Raw genomic sequence first — 10338 nt, 5'->3', positions numbered from 1 at the left:
CCCAGAGTGACACTGGTTCAACAGAACAGCATTGCTCAGGGGTGTACAGGCCATGAGGAGAAACTTACCTTCCCCCCATGACAAGGACCCAAGGAAGGATTCAGTGAGAAAGGTAACTGGGAGAGTTGTGTAAACTACACCAAGAGTTAGGCAGACTCAGCATTCCCTCTAGAACAGGAAATCAGTAGTTACAATCACTAACCGACTGATATTTTAATGGCACTGGGTGAAAATCTAGACAAATATTTAAGACTTCATGTATTCAAAGTCTAAGAGGGAAATTAGGTGAAATACCGCTTACTGGCATCAACAGTAATTTCAACTCATTCCTAATCACTACGTCTGTCAACCCACCTTTTCAAGATTCTAAAGATGTTAAGCATTAGAAACTAAGTCTCAAGTATAAAAAATGTTTTTATTAAGTGTGAAAGCAAAACAGATACATCTATTTAAATATTCTTTACATATTTATAGACACAACAAAGACAAATAACTTATCAAAAATTACAAGTTTAAAGAGTACTATTTTTAAAAAGCCAATATAGTATTTGAAAATACTTTTATCCATAATCAGTGACTATTATGATTTTTAAAAAAAGTAACTCATGTTCTTGGGGAAAATATTTTCATATTTTTTTAAAAGATGTTGCCAGATTGCTCAGTAACAGGCTGTCTTTCCAGGTTTGACAGAAGGTACACTCTTGCTGAGGACTTCATTCCCAGAGACTTTGACTGTGGGGAGCTGAATATCTCACTTCACTTTCAGATCTCAGAGCACCAGCATAAACAAAAACAAGTCCGAGTGCATTTTGAGGGGCTTTTCTTCATACGGAGCGAAGGACTTTCTCTTTGGCTGGGTGGAAAACCATGGTGTACTGGGATGTCCAATCTATGATGCAGGGCTTCACTAAGCCAAAGCAGCCACACTGAAAGAAATCTGCCAGGTTCTGCATGAATCCGAGGCTATAGAAAAAAGAAGAGAAGACAGAATAGCTCAGCATCTCTTGTGCAGTTCTTGACAAGTGTTCACCCAAACCATAAGCATTCACTGATCATCTGTAAAACCATTCTCAGAGGACCTTGGAAAGGTAAGAGGTGGTCCAGAACCTTAAAGCTGAAACCTAGCTCCATCTGTGGACCTAAATAGCTATTGTGAGGCCCCCCGACAGCAGGTCAACAACTCCAATAACATTTCTTCATCACTTCTCTTCACTACCAGTCACTGCCATTACTAAGTTTATTCCTTCTATTCTCTCTGGACTTTATCGGAAAGGTCACATAGGCCAGATTTGTAACCGGGAAGGTGGCCTTTTCCTAAGCTTCTGAATGACGTCCCTGTCCCAGTTCCTTCAGTTTACCTGACACATTGGAGACTATCTTGTCCCATAGAACTCTTAATACATCTACAACCTCTTACTTCCCTTTCAAGATACCTCTCTGTCCAGAGGGTCCAATCCAACCGCTTTATTTTTGTATTCAAGACAATACTCAATGACACTTTTAAGATTTACTTCCCCAAACCCAGCTCTGTAAACCTTCTACTCCTATGTCAGCTGCTCTTCCATGATTGTGAACTGTGAGCCTGTAACACTCACTGTTATCGCTGGCTGACTCTCAAGATCTAACTGATAGTAACAATCTTTTAGAGCCTGCATGACTGCAATGATCTTTGGCATCACTTTTTCTCCATCGAATTCCTGAAACAGTTCTATCTTACTCCAGCACAGGAAATACTTAACCTTAATGCACACACCTATGCCCTATCTTTTATGCTAAAGCCAACCTATATACACTAACTGTGTATGCGCCCTTGGACCACGCTGCTGTTAGAACGGCTCTACCTGAGCATCATGCTGCTATCTGTGAAGGAGTAACCTAACCAGGGAATGCCTTTCCAGGAAGAGGGCTATAGGTGCAGAACTGAGTGAGTGACAGTGGAGACATTCTGGGAATCACAGGGTCAAGTTCAAGAAATGTTACTGAGTAAAGCTAACCAGTGGGCAAAGAAGTAAGATCTTGCTTTGGACAGGAATTGGAGGTTAGCCTCAGAGTGACTCTAAGTCCTTAGTTGCTTGTTTTCATGTTCTTATCCTTAGCAAATAAGGCTCAACTCTCACCTGTGCTGCTCCACGAAAGCTTCTTTAGGCCTCAGACCACCCTTCCTTCTTTCTCTATCAGACCCTGCCTGAAATACATCTCTTCTACCTCTGCCATGAGACTTCTGTACTTTAAGGGCTCCTCTCCACCTTTCTGAGGCAAAGTCTTACATTGTAAGACCTTATGTATATAGTATGACCCTGGCTGGCCTGGAAATTTCTAGGTAGACCGTGATGGCCTCAAGTTCAAGATTCAGCTGCTTCTGCTTCTTGAATGTTGGGATTAGAGGAATGCACCTCTGACATGCTTCTAGACTTCAATAAAATATTCATTCCCCTAGCTAAACCACTAAGATATAGACGTATGACTGCCAATTTGAAGAGATGATCACCAGCTTTACACTACTCTCCAGGCCTGGTCGTAGCCATCTCTTCCCTCCTCCATAAATCCACACCGTAATCTCAAACCAGTCTCTGATTACTCTGTCTAACAGCCAAACACTAAGAACAGGCTTTGAAACAGACTGCTTATGAGATACGAAGTGAGTGCTCAAATCTCTTGAGGGCTCTGGGTCACTTCTGCCACATGCCCAGCCTCCGAGACACTGATGTAGGTGGCAGGGAGATAAGCTTCAAAGCCTGGTCTTTCACATCACAAGATCAGAGTTCCTACAAAGCACTCTAATTTTCAATAGGTTTTACAGAGCCAAAGTTCTAAGGATACATATTCTAAATCTAAAAATGTAGCTTCTCCCTGACCCAGGTGGGCACGTTACAAAGAGAAATAAAAGAATTACCGGGGCAAGGAGGCCATGCTTAATTCCGGCCAGGCACTCTGCCTGATGCTTTCTACAGAGGACCCTGAGGCTGGCTTGTCAGCCTCATGCTTAACTATCTCATACTGACTCCCTGCCAGCAACACACAACCTGTGATCACTTGGTTCAACTGGAGAGTCCCCGTCTGGGCAAAACTTCAAAGTAACTTATATTTGCACTGGGCCCAGTAGACTGAATTCCTGACCCCATCAGGCATATGACCTTATCACTGAAAACCTAACCTTGAGGCTTCCAAGAAAGATGGGCTCAGTTCCATGAGGTAGGTTATAAAAAAAAAAAAAATGGAACTGGGTCAGGAAATCAGTAGCTGTGAATCTTCCAAAGACTTGGTGACTAGATCAGAACTCACTCACTTGTATGGTGTTTTCCTGAGGGACAATGTCTGTTTCATGTGCCTGCTTTGCTTTAAGAGGCTGATTCTCTCATGTGAAGTTAGGCCCAGAAATGCGATCTGAAAAAGATGGAGGCAAGTTAAGAATTAAAACATCATGGCTCTACCACTCTTAAAAGTGCATTATAGGATGGTGGCAACTGTTTATTCTATAAAGGCAACACCCTCAGACTTTCTAGCAAAAGATCACATGGAGGACAAAGATCCACAATCTTCCACTGTACTTCGCCATGTAAATACAATGGCTAGATTTATTGTCTTGATTTTATTAACACTCAGGAAAGCACTGCACATTGACTCAGACTATAAAATACTTTCTCACTAATCCAGCCATGTCTTACAGCCATATTTAGATTTCAACATAGGAACATGTATTTGCTGAACAAGTGAAATCGGGCAAGGGAGTGTCAGTGCAATTATCACAGTTTTGAGTTCTGAGCTTTTCTTTTAAAAGGCCAATATACCAAAGGGAAGAACATCCAAAGTCATAAATTTAAAGAGTAATGAGTAAGGTGATTAAAAACTCTGAAATCATTATAGACCACAACAGTTTGCAAGGTTAGTTAATCTAAACCTTGAAATACCCCAAGTATCAATTTCCAATCTGTAAAATGGACTTAACGGTCAGAGACAACTGTCGAAGACACACGCTGAGGACTACGAGGAGATGCAAGTGCTCCAGGCTGCAGAGCTCAGACAGGAGAGATGGGACCAGCAGGCCAGTGCGCGGACACAGGCTCTGCTCCCAGCCAGCAGCCTGCTTGCTCAGTTTGGTTAATGCAGATAAAACTGTCTTAAGTCAGAATATTCAGGAAATCAAAAAGAACTGGATTGTTTTGTTCCTTAAATAAACAATTGTGCAATTCTTGTTTGTGAAAATTATCTAAACCTTCCTCAGTACAGACAAATATATCAACCTTTCTTTAAATATTAATGCTATCTATCATGTCTGTTTTGGAGACAGGTTTTACTATGCAGCCCACACTGGCCTTGATGTCTTAGTATCATGTTTTAGCCTCTGGAGCTTGCATTACAGGTGTTATGACTCTATGCACACCTTAGCCATTAAGGATGTCTGAACCTCATGCAGCTCTTCACTGGGCCTCTGGCCAGAAGCAAGACCTTGGAAGACGTTGTTTCCTCGTCCATTAATAGAGCTTCTACTCTGGCACGTTCCCTATCTCAAGGGTCCACGGTATGTAAATATCTTGGAAAGTGTGCTAAATGTTGGTACTACATACGTGAGCACTCCCCGACGACACTGACTGTCACTCACTGCTCGAGCAGCTGACGTTAGGAGGAGGAGGAGGGGGAGGGGGGTGCTCACTCTCTTCAGGGTTAGTTCCTTTCCTCAGCATTCTCCTGACCTCCTTCTCTTCTCCTCTTACGTCTATCAGTATTTCCCCCATACAAGTGGGATCTGCTCTGCTCTGAACCCCAGTATTAACTGTCTAAAATGATCAGTACTGCTCATTTCATACAGGCAGACCATAGTAACAGGACACAGGACGGGGAGGAAGCTCTGCAGAAAACTACGGCTGTTACTGCCCTGGTGCATGAACTTTTTCAACTCGTGCTCACTCTGCCCACTGCTCAGTGACCTGCCTTTCATCCTCCCATCTCCTGTGTCTACTGAAATGTTATATAAGGTAACAGAATCAGAAAAATTGAAGAAAAATAACTGCTTTGTATTTGCATAATACTTATAGTTTATATCATGTTTCTACACACTATATAGCTTCAACACAAGATGAAAAGAACCCTGAATGGCACTGTTAGAAGATCACGTCTCCATTTGCTAGGTGACTCTGAACAACTCAATTCGCTTTTCTGTGCCATAAAATTAAAAGGCCAGACTGACCATTCCTGAGTGGGTACAGCCTCAGAAATGTATTATTCTAACTTAAGCTGCCTGTGAGAGCGGATGGACATTGTGAGCCTCATCTTACAGACAAGGACACCAAAAATGAAGAGTGGAAGACGGCATGCTAGACGCACAGAGGAGCCCTGGGGGTGGGGCTGGACGCTGGGCTTCAGATTTTAAAGTCAAGTCTTTCTAATCAACTATTAGTCACTGAAAAGTCATTCAGAGCCATATGAGAAATACCTGGAAGAGTTGGTTTATTAATAAAAATGTCGACCATGAGAAATGGAAAGCTGCGAGCATGAAGATATACAAAACCCAGGGAGAGCAGGCCACTATCTGGTTGAGGTAGGTCCACAGTCCGTCTTCCTTGAACGTTGTGGCACAATGATTTGACCAGTCTGCAAATCCACAAGGGGGAAAAGAAAGCATTATAAACAATGGCAAAAAAATTAGTTATCCTTCAAGAAGATAAAAATTATATAGTTCTATTCGGGGAGTAGCAATAGCATAGATCCAAATTCAACTTCAACAGGATGGGGAGAGAATTCAGGGTGCAAAGTATCCTTAGCATACATGTGCTCCTGGTGCAAGACCTAAGCATCAAAAGTAAAGCAAAACATAGAACAAAAGCAGAAATCCAACTCAGAAGTTTACTTTCTAAATGCCAGCTCAGCTAACGGCGATGAGAACAGGTCTGAGCGGTCGTGAGGCTTTGATGGCACCACACCAGCAGTCGACACAAAAAGGAATACAGATAAAAAGGGCCCAGAAAAATCTTCACTTAACATACTGAGCGTAAAATACATTGGCTAGAAAGTTTTAAGGGCTTGACATTTGCAGATGACGACATCTAAGCTATTCACTTTAAGGGAAGTTATGGATTGAACACAGGATTGAACATAAACACTGAATGTTCAGATGCTGTGGGCACCATACATATAATACACAATCCAAACACCTTCAGGACACGACCTGTGACAGATAGTCAGGTGTACTCCTGACACCAGCCTGACTGGTAATCAAAGAAAGGCTGGAATAAAGGGCCTCACAAGACAGATCAGGCTAGCACAAGGAGAGAGAGAGAGCAAGATTCAAACACTAACTGCCTACTCCCTCCTCCAGGGAATCTGTGTGCCAATTAGAAGAGTGGCCATTCTCCTGAACACTGACCCATGAACTGAGAGCAGCTGCACGGAGAAAACAGGTAAGAAGTAGCAGAAATAAGGAAACACATCTTCACGGTCATGAGGTTCACGGGCACTGTCACAGTATGTGAAGGGTAGATTCCTTCTGAAGTGAGAATCTGCAGTTTGTGCTTTGAGGATTCTCTGACAATCTGTAAGCATTCCCCCAAAGCAGCATGAGCACCTCCTGGGACAGGAAGAAAATGAGTCCAAGACTGTCCACTTTAGTCTTGAATACCTATTTCTCCTTTATGGACCCAAACCATCTTCTGTGAATATATGCCTAAAGCACCCTAAGAGCCGAGTAACAATCACGGCAACACATTAAAGCAAATGAGACACTTTAGAGCTTCTCATTAGGGTAGCAAAGGAAGAGGCATCCTATGCAACCTGATGGGAGAAAGAAAAAGCCAGAATACAATTTCCACAGCAGGTGGAAGAAACAGCTGTTGAATAGGGAGAATATCTAGCTTCCTTTAGCTTGCGGATTTCCACTGCTTCCTCCTGGGATTTTTTTTTTTTTTTAATAACAGCACCACCAACAGTGGAGTGCTCACACTGACTTCACACTTAGTATCACAGACATGGCTGCAAGTGGTCGTTTACATTATTTTATGCAAGGTAACAACAGCAATTTAATTCATGCTAATGCAGCCTTCCCAGGTAGTCAATGGCTAATGTCAGGGCTTCCCCCACTTTACTGAAAAGAGATTTTTTTCCTCATATAATGGTATCCTTATTATGGTTTCCCCTCTCAATTCTCCCCCACGTCCCTTCCATCCAAATTTACCTCCTTTCAGGACAGAGATTCTTTTTCTTCCACACCAATCGTTCTCATCTTTAGGTGGCTCTGACACTTACACACCCCTTCCTGATATAATGCAGCACCTTTCTCCCTGTAACTTGTACGATGCAGGCTTTCTGATTCACCTTTCTCCTTTTAAAAAAGGCCTCACAAAAGACGAAGTGGCTAGAGGCTGTGCTGAGACACACAGCTAACAGTGTGGAGGTTATCTAGCATGGCTCTGCTGTAGTAACATGAACCCCAGACAAAGGAGTAGGAATGGCAACGAGGCCTTGGTAAGAGGAACGGAGCACAAAGGAGCACAAGCTCGTGTTTATTGTCTGGAGAAACAATCAATGATCTAATACCTTCATTAGTGACAAAGCACACTCTGATGGGCTACAGAAGTGTGAGCCAATGTAACTCTTCATAAAATGCTGTATGAACACTGGTCAAAGCCAGAAAAGGAAAACAAAGGAGGGAAAAAGTAAATGTCTGTCATAAAAAAAAAAAAAAAAAAAAAAAAAAAAAAAAAAAAAAAAAAAAAAAAAAAGAAACCCAACTTGGAAAGACTGAATGTGATGGAAAATTGCTGCTGTCCTTATCAGCATGGTCTTGTGCTGGACCTCCACACAATAATGAGATTATTTTTAGTGAGGACAGACAAAGGTGGTGCGAAGTCTGGCTCCTTTTGGCTCATCAAGTCCAAGTGACAAGCTGGTCGACGGGCCAACTTAGAAGGCTTCCAAGAACAGGCTTCATGGTCAAGCCTAAGAAGGCAGCTGTCAGAGAAACTCTGTTAAGATCCTGAATGTTTTTCTATAAGACATAATTAATCTAAGATGTTAAAATGCTCAGGGCTGCTATGAATTCGGACAAGAACTGAGCTCACTTCTGACTGTGTTAGACCTGTCTGAGCGGCCATGGTTGTTTCATAAAGCATTCCCTAGAGAACAAACACCCCACATTTCAGGAGGAAAAGGATCTGACCGTGGCTGAAGTCTGCACTATGCCTACATCAGAGCACAGAGCAACCCAGCCATTCAGACTCTAGTAACCTTCAAATAAGAAAACTCAGACGAAATAGAATCTGTAACTGTGGCTGCTTGTAGAAAGGGAAGTGGAAGTCAGGGGACCGCGTGTGAGCTGCCTTAGTGTTAGTAACTGGCTCACTGCTTAAGGCTGTTGATGCCAAAGCTGATGACCCGAGTTTGATTCCTGAAGCACACATGGTGGAGAGAACTGATTCCTGCAAGTTATCTCCCTCCTATCCCTTCCCTCCCACAAACAAAATGTAGATAAAAGACAACAAAAACACTTCCCCCATAATCCCCACATTTAAATTAAACAAGGAAATGGGGATGATGAAAAAGTCAAAGTACTCAGGTTTGGAGGTGGAGGAAAGAAAAAACACTGTTTCTGAAGACTTTGGCTCACAGCAATAAGCTCGGACACTGGAGGCCACAAAACAGAGGGTAACCAGATGTAAAAGATCAGGAGTCAAGTCCATGACTAAACATCCTCAGTCTTCAAAAAACATAAACAAATAAAAGCCTGAAGTTCTTAATACTCAGAAAAACAAATGCTAGCACTACAAGGTCTTCCCCTAGGACACCCACGTCAAGGTATGAGGAGTATAGTCACACAATTCTTAAGAGTTCACCAACATCCTTCAGGCTTCAGTTTAAACTCTGTCCTTCACCAGTCACCTCAGAACAGCCCTGCATGATACCTAGGCACCTTTACTAAATGCTACTGACGGTTATTTTCTGTCCCTGGACTACAGTACAAGTGAGCCAATATTTTCTTCCCAACTTCTCCACTGTGATGGTTTCCCCCTTGTTTCTTGGTTTTCCTTTAATTCTTCTCAAATGGCCTGCGCTCTCCGAGATTCGCTCTTTAATTTACTGTGACCACTATCCTTCCACCTCCCCAAAGCAGCCCCTTCTGTCCCCCTCTTCCTTACTCACTGAAGGGAAGTGCTCTGCACTCGGGGGCTGGTTTCTCTTCACAGGAGGGTAAGACTAACCAATTTCTACTTTGACCACTCAGATTCACCCAGGCATTCTTTCTAAGCACTGCAGAGTTACCTCTTATTACACTTCTTGCAGTTTCCCAGGCTTAAAGGCCTCTGTTTCATTCTTTCACTAGAGGTCTGGATTACACACTGGCCAGAATGTGGCAGACAAAGGCTCATGAGAAAGAGACCTGGGTATGGGTGCATGAGCTTCTAAGAAACACTTATACTTACAGACGAAAGATCCATATATGATCCAGTCACACACCATGGAAAGGGAAAGCAAGAAGAAGATGTAATGATGATGGTTGCCAAAACCTGTCAGAAAGAAAGAAAACATTTGAGATTTTCTTTTCCTAATGACTCCCTAGACAATACTACTTCTCTGTGAAAAAATTTCTAAGTAAACAGAAAGGAAGCTTGCTTTGCTTCTGAATACTACCAAATGAGACGGCTCTGCTGAGAGTCAGCCCTCTACGTCCACTAATGGTTCCTACCAGCCTAGGAAAGGACATTGCACAAAGCAAAGTTAACCAGGCAAAGCCAGCTTTGGGCTACACTGTTGGCCTACACTGTTAGTGGGAAGTCGCTGGCGAAGTCACATCTGGCCCCTTCCCATGCAGTGCGTTTAGGGACATCAAAGACTGACTTGAAAGGGAACAGAGACAGCAAATGTGAGGAGTGGCAAGTACATCCCAACTGTGGTGGGCACTAGGAACAGCAGAGGGGAAACACGGCCTACAAAAAGGCTGTAGAAGTGTCAGATGCTTGGTGGAGACTGTGAGAGTGTTTTGCTGCTAACAACATAAATGACTTTTAGTTACCACCACGCCAGTCTCGGTTCCCTCAGAAGCAGGAATATTCACTGCCATCAGTGCATCCTGCAGCAAGCGTCCCTTGTTCATGATTCCCAGCTGAGCCACTGCGGCCAAGTCATTGGCTTCTCTGATCCCAGTCTTATTGTAACAGCAAGAGGAGATCAGAGCTCTCTCACTTCATAGGCCTCTCACTAAACAGGACTATGCAGGCGGAAACACGGCCAAATATAATCTGATAAACACACAGTAATTGGGTCCCTTATAATGATTTCCCTGTTGTCATTCAGTTTAGCTGGCAGAGTGTCAGCCATTTAATCTTTATGACAGAATGGGCCCAGGAAGAC

At 43.0% G+C, this 10338-nt stretch overlaps 1 protein-coding gene across 4 annotated transcripts in view; it reads right to left on the bottom strand.

Annotated features, from left to right (window-relative positions):
- Positions 1-396: 396 nt before the first annotated feature.
- Zdhhc13 (zDHHC palmitoyltransferase 13) overlaps positions 397-10338 on the bottom strand; it is a 38580-nt gene continuing 28638 nt past the window's right edge. For all 4 annotated transcript variants that reach the window (NM_001395115.1, XM_087576363.1, XM_087576352.1 and 1 more), the window contains 4 exon segments: positions 397-963; positions 3287-3384; positions 5432-5589; positions 9411-9494. In NM_001395115.1, coding sequence (NP_001382044.1) covers positions 825-963; positions 3287-3384; positions 5432-5589; positions 9411-9494 — 479 coding nt within the window. In that variant the 3' untranslated portion in view covers positions 397-824.

The sequence above is a fragment of the Rattus norvegicus genome, chromosome 1, assembly GCF_021556685.1.
Source record: "Rattus norvegicus strain SHRSP/BbbUtx chromosome 1, alternate assembly SHRSP_T2T, whole genome shotgun sequence".
NCBI lineage: Eukaryota > Metazoa > Chordata > Mammalia > Rodentia > Muridae > Rattus > Rattus norvegicus.
The sequence above is the reverse complement of the archived record's forward strand: the minus strand, read 5'-3'. Positions and strand labels throughout refer to the sequence as shown.